The sequence below is a fragment of the Peromyscus leucopus genome, chromosome 3 (genome assembly GCF_004664715.2).
Source record: "Peromyscus leucopus breed LL Stock chromosome 3, UCI_PerLeu_2.1, whole genome shotgun sequence".
NCBI classification, from domain to species: Eukaryota; Metazoa; Chordata; class Mammalia; order Rodentia; family Cricetidae; genus Peromyscus; species Peromyscus leucopus.
The window spans coordinates 106,741,584-106,763,602 of NC_051065.1; the positions used below are offsets into that span (position 1 = coordinate 106,741,584).

Here is a 22,019-nt window from a genome sequence, read left to right on the forward strand (position 1 = left end):
TCCCTTCCTGCTACCAGGGTTTCTATATCAAATGATCAAGGTTCCTTTATGGTAGTTCCACCAAAGTGGCAGCCAAGAATTTAGAACACTCAGTCTAGGAGGGGGCTGTCCCTCACACAGAGTGGGCAGGGGTAGCTCACCCATAAAATCCCAACAAGTTGAAATGTCAGCAGCAAGGACACTGGTAACTAAAGGCTTTAGGGGGTGAGAACAGGGTGAGGCTATGTGCTGGTCTCTTTGCCACTCATATCACTGGGCTTCGAGTCTTAGCTGCATAAAGGATTCCTGAGGGTGGAAGCAGAGGGGCCAGAACCCAGCCTCCAAAAAGCAGGGGTTCAAACAATTTTCATATCAAGCTCCATCACATGACATGACACCAGCAACAGTGAACCCAAGTGTTAGAATATTTTTCTGAGTGGAAGGTATTGATTAGAGTTAAGCTTCACTCTATCCACCTATCACTGGAGATAGACGCCCAATTTCAAGCTACTGCTAGGTCCCTAATGTCTAGGTCAGGGCCCCAAGTTTTTCTCTGGGTAAATGTTTAGGCTTTGAAGGGCCACATAGTCTCTGTTGCTATCAAAGGACTATGCTCTACAAGGGTGAGAGCAGTAGGAGCACAGACATTGCCTAGCAATGTCTTCTTGTCATCCTGAACTTGGCATCAGGCTACAAAAGACTGCCTTGTTCTGGGGGATGCATGAAGATGGGTGCCATGATTTTCCTAAAGTCAGATAGAAGCCATTTCCTGGCTGTCAACCACCCTTCCCAACTCAAAAAGGAAAGAGCAATTAGTACATCCTGACCTGAGCATGGAGCATGGAGCTTGGAGCTAAACACAGTAAAGACAGATGCTCTGGCCTTTGATGAAGGGCCTGGAAACAGTTATATCAAAGAGCAACAGTTAGGAAAGCTTAGATATGACTTCGTGGGGGCTGTGATATGTTCATGCCACTGCTCTTGAGGGGAAAAAAGACCCCATGCAGGGGCTGGATGTGCTGTATAATCATTGGTCAGGAACATGTGCTTGTGGGAGGACACTGGAGAGATTGCTTCTCTGCCTGAGAGTCTACTGTATACATGCCTCAGCATCTCATGAACTGGTTTGGAAGGCTGGACAAAGAGGCCATGAGAAAGCTTTGAGTCATTGTTTTGAAGTAGAGATGAAGCTGAGAGAAAAGAGTGGGAAAGGATGATAGATGATCTTTATTAATAGAATCATGCGACCTTATTAATAGAATCATTAAGCACCAGTATGGGGAAAGCATGCTTTGGGAATTAGGAAGTTGGGTGTGGGTCATGGAGGGAACTCTGTTCTGCACACTGACTTTGAGAAGGTCACAGATACTGGAGAAAGTGTAAGGGACTTGGCAGAAGATCAGAGTCTGAGTAGGATGGGGCGTGGAAGTAAAGTGATCAAAGGGCTCCTAGAAGGTCTTAGTCATGCAAAAGGGTGACCGACCAGTTGTGGTTATATCATAGTCACCTAGTGTCTTAGTCACTGTTTTCTTGCTGTGAAGAAACACCATGACCAAGGCAATTTCCTTTCCTAATAAAGGAAAACATTTAATTGAGGGGCATGCTTACAGTTTCAGAGGTTTAGTCCATTATCATCATGGTGGGGAGCACAGTGGCTTGAGAGTTATATCCTGATCCACAGGGTGACAGGCAGAGAGAGAGACAGACAGAGAGAGAGAGAGAACAAACGAGCTGGGCCTATCATGGGCTTTTGAAACCTCAAAGTCCACCCCTTGGGGACAAATTTCCTCCAAAAAGGCCACACCTCCTGATCCTTGTAATCCTTTCAAACGTTTTACTTCCGGGTGACCAAGCATTCAAATATATGAGACGAGCCTATGAGAGACCATTCTTATCTAAACCACCACATTCCACTCCTTGGCCCCAATAGGCTTGTAGCTAATCATGATGGAAAAAAAAATGCATTCAGTCCAACTTCAAAAGTCCCTATAGTCTATCACAGTTTCAACACTGTTTAGAGGTCCAAAGTCTCTTCTGAGACTCATGGCAATCTCTTAACTGTCACCTCCTGTAAAATTAAAATAAAAAAGCAGATCACATAATTCCAATGGCACAGAATATACATTACCATTCCAAAAGGGAGGAAAGGGAGCACAATGAGGAGCTACTGGACTATAACAAAACCAAAACCCAGCGGGACAAACTCCAAATTCTATATCTCTGTTTCTGATATCAACGTGCTCTTCAGATCTTCAACTCCTTTCATCTTTGTTGACTGAAACACACCTCTTTTTCTTGGGCTGGTTCCACTCCCTATTAGCAGCTTTCCTTTGCAGCTATCCCATGGCTCTGGCATTTCCAAGAGCTTGGGGTCTCCAACAAAATTTAGGCTTCACCTTCACAGCTTCATACAATAACCTCTCTGGGCCTCCAGGCAGGGACACCCCTAACACACACCTGGCTTCAGTGGCTTTCCTTAGCCTCGGAGGGAGATTGCACAACCCCTTTTCTATGTCGTTGACTCTAAAGCCAGAACCTCTGGGCCAAAGTTGCCAAGTTCTGCTGCTTGATGGGGCTTGATCTTGGCCCCCTCCTTCAACTACATTTGTATCAGCTTTCTGTTGCTGATGGTTTCCTTCACTGCCTAGTCTTTTCTTTAATTCCTTTTCACAAGTTGGAAGCTTAGCTGACTGAGTGTGTGGGGTCTTACCCTGAGGTCACCACTCCTTTTATTCCAATGGCACCAGGCTTTTCTTCAAACTTTTTTTTTATCTCCTTGAGCACAGGACTTGGCTCCAACATCACTTTTCCTGGTGCTTTTTCTCCTCATACTGCACATTTTGTATTTCTCTTTGTTAGGCTTGCTCCTTTTAATTATAGATCTGTATAAGAATGATTATTAATAACCATAGGACACAGTCAATACTAGACTTCCTGAAATCTCCTCTGCCAATGTCATTAATCTAAAAATTTTCAATTTAGCCTCACGCAGATTTTTAGGCAAGAAAGCTTTAGGACAAAAGGCAGCCACATTCTTTGCCAAAATATCACAAGAATGGTCTCTATGACAGTTGCTAATAGTCTTCCCTTCTAAAGCCCCTTTGAGCTAGGCCATCATGATTTACATTGCTCTCAGCAACAGTCTTCCATGCTCCTACTAGTATGGCCCATTAAGCCTCATTTAAAGCATTCAACTAATTTCCTAATCTAAAGTCCCAAAGACCAACAAGCAGCATGGTCAGACCTGTCACAGCAATATCCCACTCGCTGGTACCAACTTTTATCTTAGTCAATGTTCTATTGCTATGAAGAGATACCATGACTAAGACAACTCTTATAAAAGATATTTAATTGGTGGCTTGCTTATAGTTTCAGAGTTTTAATCCATTATCATGGCAAGGAGCACGGTGGCATGCAGGCAGGCATGGTATTAGAATTTTGCCCTCATTCCAGCTACATGACTGTACAAGTGCAGTTCACGGAGTTAAGCAAAGGGTCTTGCATCTTACATCATCAGTGTGCACTGCACACATAGGCACTGCATAGTCACAATCTGCGCCTTAAAAAAGCCGGATGAATGGACCTGCCTCAACTGAATCTACCAGGCTGAGCTGAATCTCCAGGGGAGACCTTGCCTTGGAGGAGGTGGGAATGGGAGTTGGGTTGGGGGGGGGCTTAGGGGAATCTGTGGCTGATATGTAAAATTAAATTAATTATAAAATAAAATAATAATTTAAAAAAAAGAAAGAGAAAAAATAAAAGATAACGTTCACCGGGAATTTAAAAAAAAAGCCAGATGAAGATCTCTCTCTCTCTCTCTCTCTCTCTCTCTCTCTCTCTCTCTGTGTGTGTGTGTGTGTGTGTGTGTGTGTGTGTGTGTGTGTGTGTGCTTTGCTCTCTCCCCACCTCACTATCTTTCCCTCTGCATGTGTATCACCTAGTCCACTGTGCTGTCAACTCCTGAGAAGAGGGCACTTCTCCTGCTTCATTCCCCACTTTGCAGGTTTCTGGAACCACAGCGGGTGTGCTTGGAGTGAGTCAGAACTGTGGACCACACATACACCAGGGGTGACAGCGGCTCTCCATTAAATATCTACTGAGTTTACATTGGACGTGGCTACTGACTGGGCTGGGGGAACAGCAATGAAAGACAGAAGAACTTGCTGCTCCCGGAGATTGCACAGTGACCATGACATGATGTGGTGGCTTGAATGAATGACCTGAGGGGCTCATATGTAAATGCTTGGTCCCCAGTTGTTGAAACTGATTGAGAAGGATTAGGAAATGTGGCCGTATTGAAGGAGGTGCGTCATGGCGCAGGGAGAAATAAGAAGTTTCAAAAGACTTATGCCATTCCCAGTCTCTCTCTCTCTCTCTCTCTCATTCTCTCTCTCTCTCTCTCTCTCTCTCTCTCTCTCTCTCTCTCTCTCTCTCTCTGACACTGCCTGCTGCCATACTCTTAGTCATAGACTCTAATCCTCTAAAACTGTAAGCACCAAATAAATTCTATAAGTTGCCTTGGTTATGATGTTTTATCATAGCAATAGAAAAGTAACTAAGACACAGGTCAAGTGCTCAGGGGCCAATGCCACAGAGTAAACAACTCCAAAAACAGGAGGACAGGAATAGAGCTGAATGGGCCAGAGCAAGCATGCCAATGTTAAGAGAGACGTGAGGGAGGTCGGACCACATAATGTCAGGAAAAGAGAGAGGACTTGCTCTGGTGATACAGAGCCATGGGTAGGTGCTAAGCACAAGGGCATGGGACTGAATATGGTCTGGGAAGTGGGGGATGAAGAGGGACAGTGTGGGAGGCTAGCTCTGTTTATAGAGTAGGCAAGGGAGCCTCCTCTGAGGTGACATTGGAGGCATGTCCTCACATATGTTTCTGGTTTCCATCCTGTGTCCATGCCAGACACTGCTTATTGTGAAGAAGCTGGTGATGGGAATTCCCTGGCCTTGGCCTCCTGACTCTCTTATCATCTACCTATCTCTCTTAAGAAGAATCCTCTTGGAGGTGCACTTTCCAATCTATCCAGTCCCTACCTTTGCCACATGAGGGCCACTCTCTCCTTGTCCCATCCTCCAGAAACAGCCCATACTACAGAGCTCAGAGAAGTCACTCGAACTAGCCTGTCCCCAGTCTGATCCCCTTCACCATTCCTTCCTCCAGGGCACAGTGACAGCTCTTGTACCAAGTACATCATTCCCTTGAACCCTGTTACAGACTCTGGTGATCTGTGAGGTCCTATGAGGATGTACTGGCCCTTCCTGGAACTGTGGGTAGAAAACTGCTCTCCAGGCCCCTTCCCTGTGCCATGCTTACACTCCACCAACCATACACCACACTGCCAAGCCGACACTGCAGACACTGGGGAGTGAACGGACAAGGAGCCAATGGACAGTACGCTGTCACCCATTTTCCATGGCACAACACATTTCCTATGCCACTAAGACTAGAGATTTCCCCCAGTACATTCAACCAGCCCTATTCCTAAGCACCTACATGCTGGGTTGAAGGGCCAGCAAGGGAAGATGGAACCACTTGGAGGTCAGGAACACCATGTCCATAGAGGGCAGCTCAGACTGGTCTGGCTGAGCACTACCTCTGAGTCTGTCCCTAAACAGAGCACAGTCAGTTTTCTAATTAAGTGTTTCAACTTGTCAGCTTAGCAGGGAGCACGTCAGTTCCAGAGGCTTCTCTCAAGCGATAATCCAGTTATGCTACGATACTGCAGCCTGTCCCCCCGGTTATTTAATTAGGAACTGCAGGTGTTAGCTGGAAAAGAAGCAGTGTGGATTATTTCAAAACAAGCTCCATCTCTGGGGGAGCCTGGGGTGCAGTGTGGGAGGAGGGAGCAGCCACTGCCCCAGAAGATGCTGGATGCCCTATGTTGGAGACACTAACTTTCACCCGTGAGCCTTCTGCAGAGAGCCAGGATGAGGCTAGGAAAGTATCCGGGTTCCACTGTCATCACCCCAGGGAAAAAAGAACTGAACATGGGCAGTACAGTCTACAGAGCAGCCCATCCCAAGGGAAGGACAAAAAAAAAAGTCCCCAACAAGCCTTCCGGGATAACCAGGATGAGAACAGAGCAATGAATGGACTTCCCCAATGTCTAACTGGGGCAGACAGTTCCTTCCAGGCTGTGCCAGAAAATTCCTCTGCTTCATGGCCCTGTCAATCAGCAGCTGCCCTCACTCCTACCAGATGGCCACATCTGAGCCCCACCTCTCTCCAATGGCTAAACAGACAAAGGGAAGGTGGGAACTACCTTTCTCCAAAGGAAGACCAGAAGTAATACACATTGCCCATGGAGGCTAAGTTTTTTTCCCACCACAACTTGGCTCAGAGGAGGAGGGTAGGCAGTCTTTGCCGTCCATCTTTCCAGCTCCAAGCCAGCTGCGGGGGAGGGGGCTTTCAATGGTTAGATCTGAAGTGTTCTTCAAAGACCATGTGTTAAAAGCTGGGTTGTGAGCCTGAGGTGCTACTGGGATGGGTGGACACTCAAGAAGGCAGGGCCTAGTAGAAGACAAATAACAGAGCTGCCCTTGGAGTAGGCATTGGACCCTAGCTCCTGATTTTCCTCTCTGCCTCCCAAGAGATGAGCCTTCTACTCCATCACACACTCCCACCATGATATTCCAGGCTGCCACAGGCTCAAAGCAACAGGCCCTGGTGATCTTTGAGTAGACCTCTGAGAGCCGCATTAAATCCTTCCTTTTAGGTTTCCCACCCCAGGCATTTGTCTCACAGCCACAGAAAGCTGGCAAGTGCAGTGGTCTAAGGGAGAAATGGAGACTGCTAAGGAGAATCACCAGGTGTCCTTTGCCACTCCTAACTGGCCCCTTCCAGAGATCCCATCGTGTGAGAGTCTGTCCTCCTGGTGAATTATGTACATGCTCCATCCTTCCTGATCACTTGAAAACCATAGGTCAGCAGGTACTGATTACTAAATCATGCTGGCACAGGGCTGATGGGAATCTACACCAGCCCTGGGGCTCTCCGGTGGGAGACAGTGGCAGGTTAGAGAAATGTAAGAATGAGGGCAGAGTTCAGAACAGGCATAGGGGGGCCAGGGACACTACTCCATGGGAGAACATGTAGAGGTACAGGCAGCCTCAATGCCTATACTCACCCCCAAGATGATGCTGTGAGAAGAGTCCAAAGTATCCGTTGAGATTCAAGACAAACTGTTATCTGCAAGCCCTTGTAAAATCAAAAAGAAAATCATACATTTTCTAGATACAGTGAAACCTCATTGAGGTAAGAATATCCCATCTCTGTTCCTCACCAGGCAGGCCCCACAGATGCTGTCCAATTTGGGCACAAATAGTATTGCCTGTATATCTTGCTAGCAAGGAGTCAGAGCAGTGTCCACAGTGTAGGGAGAGAGGATGAAATGGGCCCAGCTCATCTGCATGCCTTGTAGATGCATACAACTAGTGCAACTTTGCTGAGGCCCATAGATATTCAGAAACCGCACTATATGCAGCCCTTCCAGGAGACCAGCCTCTCAGAGATGGTAACAGTCACTGTGTCCCAAGTATTCACTTCAGTATTACTTAAATGGCCTCAAATCACATTGTTATCAATGCTCTATGCATAGGAATTAGCAGACCAAAGCAGGAGCCCTCCAAGAAATATCACAGCGGGAGTTTGGAGGTCAAGGAAAAACAGCTGGCCCTTTTCCAGACCAGCCTTGAACTCCTAATCCTGTTGCCTCTGTCTTCTGAGCCCTGGCATTAGAAGTGGGAGCCATCTACTGACTGGCAATGAGGCATTCTTTAAGTCTGAACAGATTTCCGCGTTCTCAGGCATGCCTGCCTTTCCCACCTTCGTAGTGAAAAGCATGATGCCCTCCCCATTCTTCAGGTCAGAAACCTAACTGTCTCTGGTCCTTTTTATTCCCTCACCCAAGTCGGCACTGGGCCAGCTGCTCCAGTAGGGCCCGCGTTCCTTTGTAAGTCTCTAGAGTCACCTTTCCTTCAGTCTTCTAGGAGTTCCACAGTACTACAGTGCTAGCTGCTGACCACAGCAGGGCCGGCTGCTGTAGTGAAGTGTGGCCTGAGGATGAGAATAACTTTAATCACCTTTCAGGAGCAACAGCTTCATTATTATAAGAAACGGAATTCATCAAGGACCACCATCACTATCCCCAGTTCTATGACTTCTCATCTCCAACAGACCTCACCTCAGGGGCCTTTGAGCTTGCACTCTTGGCACGGGAGGCTCTGAAAGGCTGGGCACTGTGCAGATACCCTCATGACTGGAATCCTACTATCTGCACACTTTTTCCTGCACTAGATGGAAACCTCTGGTCCAGGCATGCCAGATGCACAGAAGCCTGGACTTCCTGCCTGGTTTGTCCTGTGGCTGTTTGAGTCTATGCCTGCTGATTCCCAACACTATGATGCCAGGATCTTGGGAACTCAGCATTTTCTGTTCTGCAACTTAAAATTCAGGGGGCATATAGAGTAGATTTTCTCAAGTGACTTTGATACGTGCAGGACATTACTCCTACCGTGGTCACCCTGCAGTGCCACAGCTTTGCAAGCTGATTCCTCCTATCTGAAACTCTGTGCCCTTTCATTAATTCCCTCCCTCTCTAGGTCTCCTCCCTCAGCCTCTGGCCACTATCTTCTGCTGTTCACTTCTAGTTCAGCTTCCTTAGGTTTAGTGTAAGTGAGATAAGGCAGGATTTCTTTCTGAGGCGATAAACACGTTGCATGATAGCCATCCCACAGTATGTCTATATCTATACAACATGTGTGTCCCATAAATCATTCAAATGACTGTGGTTGGTATATTATGCACCCCAATAAACCTATCTGGGGGTCAGAGAACACGAACAGCCATAATATTAAACATAGAGGTTAGGCAGTGGTAGCACACGCCTTTAATCCTAGCATTCCAGAGGCACAGATCCATCTGGATCTCTGTGAGTTCAAAGCCACACTGGAAACAGCCAGGCATGGTGACTCACGCCTTTAACCCCAGGAAGTGAGCCTTTAATCCCAAGAAGTGATGGCAGAAAGCAGAAAGGTATATAAGGTGTGAGGTCCAGAAACTACAGCTGGTTAAGCTTTTAGGCTTTTGAGCAGCAGTTCAGCTGAGATCCATTTGGATGAGGACTCAGAGGCTTCCAGTCTGAGGAAACAGGATCAGCAGAGGAACTGACAAGGTGAGGTGTCTGTGGCTTGTTCTGGTTCTCTGATCTTCCAGCATTCACCCCAATACCTGGCTTTGGGTTTGATTTTATTAATAAGACCATCTAACAATTCGTGCTACACATGACTGCTGATCAAAAATGACCTTAAGCCTGGTGGTGGTGGTACACAACTGTAATCCTAGCACTCAGGAGTCAGAGGCAGGTGGATCTTTGTGAGTTCAAGGCCAGCCTGGTCTACAAAGCAAGTTCCAGGACAGTCAGAGCTTTTACATAGAGAAACCCTGTCTTGGGGGGAAAATGAGCTTAAAGACAGCACCCGGGAGGCAGAGGCAAGCAAATCTCTGAGTTTAAGGCCAGCTTGATCTACAGATTGAGTTCCAAGAGCCAGAACTACACAGAGAAACTCTGCCTCAAAAACAAAATAAAACAAACAAACAAACAAACCCCCTCCAAAAGAAGACCTTAACAACACCTCACCAGCTGTAGCTCTCAGGAGAACAGGCCCTGTGCCTCTCCTAGGCAACACAGTAGAACTGACCCTGTAGGCAGGGGTAGGGGTAGGGGTGAGCCAGCCCTGAGGGCACGAGAGGAGTATAGCTGGTTGCTGTGGATATCGCTCTGTATGCTGTGTGTTGCTCTGATTTGGTTGATAAACAAAACGCTGATTGGCCAATAGCCAGGCAGGAAGTATAGTATAGGCGGGACAAGCAGAGAGGAGGATTCTGGGAACAGGAAGGTGGGGTCAAGAGTCGCTAGCCAGACACAGAGGAAGCAAGATGTAAAAGTACCAGTAAGTCACAAGCTATGTGGCAACTTATAGATTAATAGAAATGGGTTAATTTAAGATATAAGAACTAGATAGCAAGAAGCCTCCCACGGCCATACAGTTTATAAGTAATATAAGTCTCTGTGTGTTTACTTGGGTCTGAGAGGCTGCAGGAGCCAGGTGGACACAGGAAAACTCCAGCTACAGCTGTTACCACCTCCCTCGTGGTGGTGTGAGTAAGGGAAAGATGCCTTCGCCCCTCCCACTCCATCCACCAGCAGGGGAAGGAGCTGACCCTCCCCTTTACCAGCTGCAACGCCCGGGAAAGCAGGCACTGCACCCCTCTAGGCAGCACAGCGGAGCTGCCCCTGTTGGTGGAGGTGCAGGTGAGCTGCCCCTGAGGGTGTGAGAGTGGGATATCTGGCAACACCACCCTGTCATATGGTAGTAAAGGCAGGGAAAGATGCTCTCCCCACCCCCAGCCTCTGCCACCTATTGTGGACAAGGGACCTGACCCTCCCCCCTTACTAGCTGCAGCACTCAGGAAAGTGGGCTCTGCACCTTGCCTGGGCAGCACAGCAGAGCTGACCCTACTGAGAGGGAGGGGTATGGGTGAACTTGTCCTGAGAACATGAGTGTGGGAGATCTGGCCCTGCCCCTCATCTGCCATATGGTGGTGTGAGTGGGGGAGAGATGCGCCCCCCTCCCCACCTGAGGTCATAAGAGCAGGAGAGCTGTCCCTGCCCCTCACCAGCTGCAACACTTGGGAGAGTTACCCCTGCACCTTGCCTGGGCAACACAGTAGAGCTGGCCCTGATGGTCCAGGAGGGCATGAAGGCAGGAGAACCTGCCCCTTGCTCACTGCTACAAGGAGTGAACTAGTGGGGCAATGCTGGAGAGCTCACCCTGGTGGTGAGGACAGGGGAGAGTTGGCGGACTGATCAACCCTGCAACTACCCAGGCCCAGAACCAGGGTTATGAGTTGACCCACCCCAACACCCACCTCATCTATGATATGCAGGAGCATATGAAGGGGCCAGTTCTGCAGACTCAAAACTGAAGGATCTCCATGATACAGGGCAACAATAGGGTATCTAGGAGGAGACTCAGTAAGGGCCCAGCATCAATAGTGTAACAGAAACCAGAGCCCTCAAACTAGACCAATGGCTCTTTGCAATGAACACATGCAAGTAAAGATATATAGATAAAGGGGTTTACTGTACAACTCACTGTATTACACTATAGTTTCCACGATGAGGTTTTTCCTCCCCCCCCCTTTTTTTCTCTTAAATTTTATTTTATTTGTGGGGGTTGCAAGGGCAGAGGGTGGATATGAAGGGATGGGAAAATAAATGGGATCAAGAGGCATGAAGTGGAAGACACAAAGACTGAATAAAAAGTTTAAAAAAAAAACTTTTTAAAGAGCGTAGCTACAATGCAGAAGAGCAGCTGACCACCTGCCACCTTGGTTCTGTTGTCTTGGCTCTTACTGAAGCTACTTTGCTCCCCAGTCTGGGGTCTTAATTTCAGGCTAGAAGGCAATGGCATCTTCTTAGAACATTCGTGGCAGTCCTCCTGGCCACCCCCTTCACCTCACTCAACTAGTCTAGTTATTCCCTGTGTGTCATGCATGAGGTATATGGCTATTGCTTCATCCAATTTCCTGTTTTGTAGAGGTTCCTGGATCCTCCAAGAGGCATAACCAAGTCAGTCACTACAACCATGATTATGGGTTTGGGGTGGCTGGAGAGAATCTTGCTAGAGTGACTGGGTAAATACCTGAGCTCTAGTGTCCATGACGTGCTGTGACCATGTGGGCCTCTGCCTGGGGCCCAAGATTAAAAATTGATGGTGCAGAAAAGTGACTTGTAGTGTTATACTCTGTACTGAGGACTTGTTGATGGTCCCTTTAAATTGGCTAAACTCTGTAACTATGAGGTAAAATGGAGGACTTGTAGATATGTTCCTCAGGACCAGAGCAGCTTATACCTGGCTATACACTTGGTATCCAGGCCAAAGTCACTGGCCTTGGCATTACCTCCAACATCCAAGATGATGTTGCTGGACTTCAGAACTACAGCATAACTATTCATAATCTGCCTGTAGACCCTCCAGAAGCCTCCTCCTGCAGGTGTGTAGCCTGTAAACTTGTGTGGCCTCCCTGACCTGTGTGCTTCATCAACACTCACTACTACATCATTACTAGCCATACTACTAAGGTTAACTAAATTTAAAAAAAAAAAGTAAAAGCAATAAACAAATCAAAAGCTAGAAGGAAAAAAAAAAAGAACTAAAAATAAAAACCAAAGTCCCAATCTAGCAAACAAGAAAGGTAGCCACAAGTCCCACTGTATGGGCTAAAATTCAGCCTGGCCTTGCTCTTACATACATGGTTTATAATCCTCTGCCTCCTTCTGGAGGCAAAGCAGAAAACAGACCAATCACAGCTTGGTATATCCTGCAGCGGTCATCTCCCCTTTGGCCTCAAGGACCCTTTCAACTATGATGATGACGACGACGACGACGACGACGACAGACCATGGAAGCTTTCACATCAGTGGATCTTGGAGACTGATATTTACTTGTTAAGTGAGAGAGAAGGATGGAGGTGTACAAGTGCAGTGTTCATGTTATTGAATCTATACTGCAGAGTGGTGAACACTGAATGTTAAGTATATCCTTGTGGGAACGACAAAGAAACAGCTATACAACACACCTAAGATGAAAAGGGTAGGAATTGAATGTTTTACTACAAAAATAAGCTGAACAAAGGAAATAAGCTGGAAAAAGGGAGTAAAGACATAGAAAACAAGGAATGAATGGCAGAAGTCCTTACTTATCAGGAATTGATTTAAGTTGAAACAGATTTGACACTCTACTCAAAAGATGGGTATGTGCTGGAGAGATGGCTCAGTGGTAAAGAGCACCCAGGTTTGGCTCGCAGAACCCACAACCACCTATAACTCCAGCTCCAGGGAGATCCAATGTCTCTGGTCTCTGTAGGCACCTGCACATGTGCACATCTCCACTCACAAACACACACATAATTAAAAAATAAATCTAAAGCAAAAACAAAAGACAGGCAGAATGAATAGAAAGAAGTATTTGCTGTTTGTTTAGAAGAACTGCCTACCAAAGAACATCCAGCCTGAACAGGATCTCAGGAAACATGTCCTAGGCAAAGGGAATGACAAGGACAGAGGGCCTGGGCATCTGTGAGTTCAGAGCAGGAAGGCCAGAAGTATAATGACCAGAGAGGTGGAGCAAGAACCAACGGAAAGACAAAAGACTTTTTCTGTGTGAAGTGGGGGAAACTGAGGGTCAGGGAAAAGGAGCCCTTCCTTATGGGCAATTGCAGCCCATGTGCTCTCACACATGGTTCCAGAGTCCTCATGTGCTCACTCTCTGATCCTGGGTCACGGAGTCATCATCTTCTAAGTATGTACTCAAAATGAGAACCACAAGAATTCAGAGATGGGCTTCGTAGGCAACCTTAGTCACCCAGTCAAATCCCCAGAGTCCATCAGTAGTCTTCCCACTCCCCCAGTCTCTCTGGACCATCTCCTAAGCAGGCACCAGCTAATTCTTAACACATAGGTAGCTTTTTGCCTACTTTGAATTTGACTTGAATCTAATTCCTGTAATGTTTCTACTTGTGTAAGGAATGGGCCAATGGTGCCTCCAGAATCAAGCAGAACACATATATACACTGTGTTGTATATCAGTGTTGGTGTCCTGTAGCTATTTCTTACTAGTTGAAACATTCCCTCCTGGAGTGAGAAGAAAAGCTCAGAAGACTAAAGGAAGCCAACAAAACTCATAAAGCTCAGGAAGTACAGAAATCTTAGACTTGAGAAGCTCAGAAAGTTACAAGACACACAAGTCCCACTCATGAGGTTCTCCTAAAAATATACAGGATGTAAATAAACTATTAGGGACTACTCAGTACAGCTGCGGGCAAACTGTACAGGGAGTTCCAGGGATACAGCTTTCATGAACTGTCATCCACCCTGGAGTGATTAAGGGGCCCAAGCATCACCCTGTAGGTAAAACTAGTAAACTCAATGGTTTCCTAGAATAGATTTAGATGGAAATTTGTTTGGGCTGTCATTGGTGCTCTCTCTGGAATGAATAGATGTTTTGTTTGTTGTTTTGTTTTTCATGTCTCCCAGGAAAAGTCACACAACACAGTTGGAGATCCACAATGCTCTGGCTTTACAGCACTCTTGATATAATTCAAAGAAGCATTATTGAACTGGAAGGCTATCCTGAGAAAATTGCTCAGGATATGGTACTGAGAATCTGGAAGACAGAAAGTAAAAAGCTCTGAAATCAATAATTTCCCCAGAACTTCAATCAGAACTCTGGTATGGGAGTAGAATGCATGGTGGATAGACAAATGGAAACTTTCCAAGTTGTTCAAGACAACATGGGCTCCCTCAGAAACTGCTTGGACATTCAAAGAGTTGAGCCAGCAAAGACTAGTAGGGAAAGGAGAAAAGGAGAAAGTATCACAGTCACTAAATGTGACATATACTGTCTGCTTTCCACATCCCCACATATTTTTGTGTGCCTTAATTGGTCCACTGACTTTGAGAATAAAATCCTTGCTCCCATGCCCTTATGAAGCACACACACCCATTGGTTTCCATGGCCTTGGTGAGAATAAGGCATGCACACAGTATGTGCTCAATAAAGACTTCTTAATGAGTGTGAACACTGAGATTTGTTCAGTGTCAGACCCAAGCTAACAAAGAAGTTAAGAGAAGAACAGATTTAAATTCAGAATTGTCTGACCCCAGTGCCTGTACTGATTCCACAATGCTAAGCCATGTCTGTGCATACCACATTATAGTTTCTATCTGAAAGCTTATGTGTTCCTGGTTTGGTCCCAACAAAGCTGTCAGGGTTCAGAGATGGAGCTTTTGGAAGGTGTGATGGATAGTTTTATGTCAACTTGATACAAGTTCATTTGAGAGGAGGAAATCTCAATTAAGAAAATGCCTCCATAAGACTAGGCTGTAGGCAAGTCTGTAGAGTATTTTCTTAATTAGTGATTGATGAGGGAAGGCCCAGCCCATTGTGGGTGGTTCCATCCCTGGGTAGGTGGTCCTGGGTTCTATAACAAAGCAGGCTGAGCAAGTCATGTGGGACAAGCCAGTAAGCAGCACCCCTCCATGACCTCTGCATCAGCTCCTGCCTCCAGGTTCCTGTCCTGTTTGAGTTCCTATCATGACTTCCTTTGATGATGAACAGTGATATGGAAGTATAAGCCAAATGAACCATTTCCTCCCCAACTTGCATTTGGTCATGGTGTTTCATCACAGCAATAAAAACCCTACCTCAGACAGAAGGTGATTAGATCATAAGGGCTGTGACCTCATCATCAGATTAATCCATTTATGGATTCATAAGTTAATGGGCTACTGAGAGGTGGTAGAAACTTTAGGAGGTGGGGTCTAGTTGAAGGAAGTAGGTCACTCCAGCACCACCACATGCACTATCGTAATGTTCTGTTTTGTCAGAGGCCCAAAGGGATGAGGTCATATACCACAAATTACAGGTTTTAAAACCACAAACCAAATCAAATCTTTCCTACTTCTGAATTATTCTTCTCAGGTATTTTGTCACAGCAATGGAAACTGACTAACATTCATCCCAAAGCCCAGACTGGCTCAGCCTTCATTTAGCAAGGCTTCAGGAAAATCCTCTGCCTCTCTCTGATCTCCAAAGCCAAAAGCATAGTTCTTTTAACCTGTCATGGCAAACACTCATGAACTGTTTAGCAGTTCTCATGAGAAAAATGAAATACACACACACACACACACACACACACACACACACACACACACACACACACAGGTTTGGAGGTGAAGAAAAGGGCCTAGATAATTTAAAAGGATCTTGTCTATGGATAGAGCAAGACACATGTTCACCAAAACCAGATCTGTTTTGTCTAATTGCTTTCACTAATGCAAAGCCCACTCATTCCCCAGCTAAGCAATCCTCCAACCCCTGCTCCCAACCTCGAGTTGCTTGATGCTGCCTTTGGAAAACATGTCACAGTTCAGAGGCCTAAAGAAGAGGGACAAGCTGCATGGAACCACCTTATTCCTAACTGTCAGAAGCAAAATTTCCACACATCCATGAGCTCATGCTTATGAAGTGGGCACGTGTTCAACCTTGGACAGTGCCTGTGTTGGAATGATGCAGTCATCCCCTCAAGAGGCTCCTCTCAGAATTATGCAGGGCTTTGTTAATACAAATTTCTGGGTCCCATTAGGCACCCAATGGCCTTGGGAGTCTGAATTTCCAACAAGCACAATGGGCCCCACTGCTGTGCAAGGGCTTTGCAGTGAGACATGCAGGTCCTGCACTAGAAGGCTGCAGTATTTGAGACAAGTTATGTGGTGGCATTCATTGCTCTCAACTTCCTTGAACTGAGAGAACAGAGCAATCACAGATGTCTGAAGGGTGGGGTGAGCTGTGCAATAAGGTAGGTGGGCTGTGCAGATGAGGCACATCCCTCATTGAATGTTATTTAGTTCTCTTACCGAGCATTTTGACAGCAAAGTTCATCTCAAGGGTTTGACAAGCAGCCAGTAAAAGAAAAGGTACAAAATTGACCTGTGGAAAGTGTTTGCATTTCAAACAGCCTCGGCCTTCTTTCCCAGCCTGCCTGCATCTCTCCATTCCTCTAGAATCCAAATTCTACAACCATCTTTTCTCCCAAGCCACCCTCCCTCCAATAAAATATCATTAGAGGATTCAAATTCAGGGCCTCCAGAGCTCTCTCTAAATGGAATCATAAGTAGACACATGGTCCCAGGAACAATGACCAAAGTCCTGCGTTTGCAAAATTGTTCAGAAAAAAATGAGTCATTTCATTTGTGGAAAATGAATACATCTGATCTTGCAACGTTTTTGCCTGGGGAAAAGTGGTGCACATGAATTCCCAAATACGCTCATGCCCAAAACAGCTCCCTGTTAAAGAGGCTCAGAGAATCTGCCAGAAGGCTGCAGCTTGCATCACAGGAATTCAGGAAGAGTACCCCCACTAAGTAGGGCCCTAGACAGGGTAAGGTGTCCTGGCTTGGGGTGTGTGTGACCTTCACTCTGAGCAAAGACAGTTCGTTCTTAGCATCCGTTGCATCTGCCATAAGCTACAGGCACCCGGAGCAGGCAGTATGCAGCCTGCTTATAGTCCACAGGAAAAGCCCACACCCCAGACATCAATCAGTCCCAACTCCAAAGTAAAAAAAGCACTCTTACTGGGCTCCTTCCTCCTCAGACTGTTCTTTATTTTTAGCCAATTGTTTGAATGAATAGTATAGAATACAGTTCATGCAAGAGGACTGCTATATACGCGCCAAGGAGGCCCCTGCTCCTAGCTGCGGAAGAGGTCTCTTACTAGCGTCTTTATTTCTTCCCGCCTCTTTTGTGGTCTCACACCCACTCTTGCTTGTGGAAAGAGATACGGATGCATGGGTTCCCTCACCTGCCATCTCCTTAACCACTCACTCCTGAACTTTTCTCCCCTCAGCACAAGAGCTTCCTTGTTCTTCTCACAATAGGCCCACTTCAGCTGCTTCACTGGCTGTCCCATCAAGTGGCTCTAGCCACCCATCTGATCCCTCCTTCCATCTCCTGGCCAGTCTTGGTCACCTAGGCTAACACTCCTCTTTGATGCCAACTCCCTCTGCTGCCAGCCTGGATATAGTGCTGTCTGCCCCAAGACAATCCCCTCACTACTGCACACAGCCCTTCTAGGACTCTCCCTTTGGCTCTTCTCAGTATACCTCCGCTTCCTGATGGATGGCTCAGCAGCTCTAACCTTTCGTTCCATGCCGACTTTCTTCCTAGCTGTTGCCCATCTTCCCGGGAGATGCAGTCACTCTACCCTCCATGTCCCATCGTCAGGGTGCCTGGAGAACCTCCAACACTGACACCCCAGATCCACCAAGCTGGACCTTGAACTACACACCAGCCATCTTAGCCATTACCCAGACACCTAGAAGTCCATCAGAGTTCAGAGCCCACAGGCTCTTAAGCTGCCTCTTTGCCTCTTCCTCCTATTATGATGGTCCCTGTGACAGAGGCAGAGGCACTGACATGCAGAGCTCCTGCTCACCTTTGCCCCTCCCTTTGGCCCAGTCACTGTTCCCACCGCAGGCAGTACACCAAGTTCATCCACAGACTCATTAGGTAGGGCAGGAAGGGACAAAAAAAACTCCCTGTGTTCCCTGCCCCATGGAGACGCACCCATGTGGCAGTCAAGAGGTGAGAGTCTATCCCACCCCAAACATCTTAAAGATTTATCACATTGTACCCATCCCAGCCCCAGCAGTGACAGCCCAAACCAGTCACAGCTTAAGCACAGTAGGACACTAGCAGCCTTATCAAGGAGAAACAACCAACACAGGTAACCTGAACTTACTCTAAACCAGAAAACGTCTACACCATAAACACAGGTTTGTATGCTTCTACACAACATGCCAGGGCCCCTGAGACAGCAGGCCAGGGCCAGAGCAGGGGTCAGGGAGGCAGAGAAACCCACAGGGAAAAAGTCAAAGCACATGGTTTCTGAGGGCCACTCCCGAGACAGACACAGAGAAAAAGTAGATGAAACACATACCTGATGCTACGGGAGCTTTCTTCTTCAGACCTGCAATGAAAAGAACACACACTTAGATACCACATCTTCCACTCAAGGGACAGGGACACACAGACTCCTCAGCTATTCCTAAGACCCGTTCCCAGCAGATTGCTAGCAGGCCCAGCCCCAGCATGGCTTGACTGTTCATTTCACTCAAGGCCACCTTGCAAGCCACCCCTCCCAGGACTCTTGGGGCTTCATTCTCTTTATTGCTTGGACTCATGTCATCCTAGGAGTTGGTGGCAAACTCAGAAGAAGGGCTTGTTGCTCAGAAATGCTGTACAGGGAGCATACCAGAAACTAGGTAAATGAATGAGTAAGGAAGGGGCTGAAGGCCCCCCTGGATCCCCCGAAGGAGTCCTCGGAGTGATTCCCATTGCCATCTCGACTTTCAAGAATCCAGAAATCAATGACAGCCACTTCTCAGAACAGACAAAACTAAATGTCCAGAAGCTGGACATTAGATTCTATTGCACAAGTCTCACACAGAATTAAAAGCACAAGGTGCCAACAGGACTACCTTCTTTCTCCACTCTAAGAAGGTGATTTGGGGTTAAATCCCCTACAGCTAATGACTGAAGCCCTAGGTAGGCTTCCTGGAGCAAGGAGAAAACACCACAACACACATTCAGGAATTATGTATCTGGATGCTCCAATCTAGATTTTATCACCAGAAAGCAAAGAGAAATAAAAAGGTACTTAATCAGAAAGCTTATCTTTCTGCCCAAGGCCTGTAGCTAACTCTTCAGCACACACAGGACCAAGACAGCTTCCCCAGAAACAGGCCTTTCTGACCAGTCTCAGCCTCCTCCATGAACTATACAGTAACCATAAGAGGGAGAACAGGTACAGTGTCCCATTTATCTGTGGTGGATATGGACTGAGGCCCCAGAAGATGGCTGAAACCACAGCTGGTACCAACCCCTATGTGATGGTTAGTCTTGACTACAAAATTACTAAAACACACCCAAGGGTGTCTGTGAGGGTATCTCCAGAAGCGATTAGATCCTGAAAGCTCTGACCTGATCTATGGTTTGATGGATCCACTGATGGATTCAAGTGTGGGAGGTGCTGTGGCTGCAGAAGAGGGGGCGTGGTTGGAGGAAGTGGGTTGTTAGGGCTGTGTTTTTGAAGGGTGTGTGGGAGCCCTGGCCCTGGCCCGTTACTCTTCTTGGCTTCCTGGCCATCATGATGTGAGCAGCTTTGTTCCTCCACACCCTTCAGCCACAATGTTCTGCCTCACCACAGTCTAGAACAAGGCAGCCAGCTCTCCGTGGCTGGAACCCTCTAAAACCAAGAACAAGAATAAATTTCCCTTCCTTTAAACTATTGGCTTCAGACACTTGTCATGGGGATGAAAAGTCTGACGCTTGCTGTAATTTAGTGCCTTTTTCTTCTTTATGGAGCACTCAGGCATCACGGCCACAAATTCTTAAGTTTGAAGTATGACAGCAAACACGCCGATTTCTTTTTTCCGTTCCATGACTGCAGACAGATGATTCACTCTTACCATACCTCAGCTACGATTTTCCTTAGTAGGTCAAGAACTTTTCACCTTTGCACTCTGAGCAAGTACTTAACAGCTGCTCCTTGGTACATCTCAGTTGCCACTGTCACTTACTCTCGTTTTGAGATCACTGCTCATTAAACGAGGGTCACTTGAGTACCAGCACTGTGATATCGACATAGAACTGATCATTGGGACAGCCAATGAATGACTAACAAGGGGTAACATATACAGCATGGATACACTGGACACATCCTAGGAAAGATGGAGCAGAAGGGTATAAGATTTATCGCACTGATTAGTGTGTAATTATAAACACAGCATGAGGGCTGAAGGGAAGGCTAAGTGAGTAAGAGCACTTGCTACTCTTCCAGAGGACGCAAGTCCAGTTCCAAGCATCCATATCAAGTGGCTCATAACCTCCTGTAACTCCAACTTCAGGGGATCAATGCCCTCTTCTGGCCTATGTGGGTACCCCCAACACACACACACAAATAAAAATAAATATTTCTAAAGGACAAGTGTTTTTGTTGTTGTTGTTGTTAATAAGCAGCATGATTTTTTTCTGGAATGTTCATTTAATACTTTTGGATTGTGATTGAGCGTAGCTGACAAAAGCACAGAAAGCACAGCCCTAGACAGGTAGAACAACTGAGGTTCCCAGCAATCGGTGTTCCGGGTACCTAAGCACTATTGAAAAGGCACCAGGCTCCCTATGCGGCAGTTCAGTGTGGGTATCAGGGCACGAAGCAAGGGTCACGCTGCTCTACACAGGCAGGGGGTGGGGGTGGTCGTGGGATGTGGGAATAGTCAAAAGACCCCAAGTGGTCTCCAGGCCCCAAAGGGCTAGGGACAAGGTCCCAGTGAGCACTGGAGAGCTGAAGACTCCACGAAGCCATTCTCAGCCTGAAGACAATCTAGTCACAGCAACAGGAAAGGCAATCCCCAGGAGCAGAGACCAAGAGTTTTTGTGTTTTACTTTGTTGTTTGATCACGGCTAGGAGAGAAGAAAAAGTACGTAGGGGACAACAGAGGGAGAGGGGGGAGAGAATGAGAACAAACGTGTGTCATATACACATGTGTGTGCAGGCATACATCTCAATCCTAACCTCCTCCTAGGTTGTGCTGCCTTACAAAGCCATGCCTGTCCTGTGGGCCTCTGGGGAGGCCCCCATGGGGAAGGACTAAGTAGTTTAGCTTGTTGCTGAAACACTGAAAGGCCCTAGATGTGCCACACACAGAAACTAACTCTGACCCTGAGCAATTCCATATGTCCTCCTGTGGTGGCTATTCTTGGCTGTCACCATGTCTGAATCTATGCGCTTCTTAGTTTTTATTGTCAATTTGACACAACCTAGAGTCAACTGGAAAGAAGAAATCACAATTGATGAAGTGCCCAGGTCAGATTGGCCTATGGCAAAGTCTGAGAGGAACTGTCTTGATTGATGAATGATGTAGAAGGTCTCAGCCCATTGCAGGAAGGACCATCCCTAGGGAGGTGGATCTGGACTACATAAGAAAACTAGCCGAGTGTGAGCCAGTGAGTAAATCAGTAAGCCGTATTCTTCCGTGGTTTCTGCTTCAGTTCTTGCTCTGACTTCCCTTGATGATGGATTGTGACCAGGGAGTTGTAAGCTAAAATAAACTCTCTTCTCTCGCAAGGTGCTTTTGATCAGAGTGTTTCATCATAGCAACACAAAGAAAACTAGAACACCTCCATAACCTGACCCCACCTCGTGTTTGTGAGTCCCCCTGAGACTGTTTTGCATGGCTGCAGGGAATCTGGCCACTCTCTTTGAAATCACAACCAGTCTGATCTCCATAGGGAAGTCTTTTGTGGGAACTCTTTGTCACTGCTTTTAGGATATCTCCAACTGTGCAATTCAACAAACATGGAGATGGCATGCATTTGCTATCTTAATCATTTTGGGGTCCTGT

General features: G+C 46.8%; 1 protein-coding gene across 4 annotated transcripts in view; it reads right to left on the reverse strand.

The window, feature by feature from the left end:
* The window catches only part of Iqsec1 (IQ motif and Sec7 domain ArfGEF 1), a 341,513-nt gene that overhangs the window by 201,266 nt on the left and 118,228 nt on the right, over positions 1-22,019 (reverse strand). For all 4 annotated transcript variants that reach the window (XM_037203913.1, XM_028854687.2, XM_028854639.2 and 1 more), the window contains exon 2: positions 18,554-18,583. In XM_037203913.1, the coding sequence (XP_037059808.1) occupies positions 18,554-18,583 (30 nt within the window). The remainder of the gene's footprint in view (positions 1-18,553; positions 18,584-22,019) is intronic.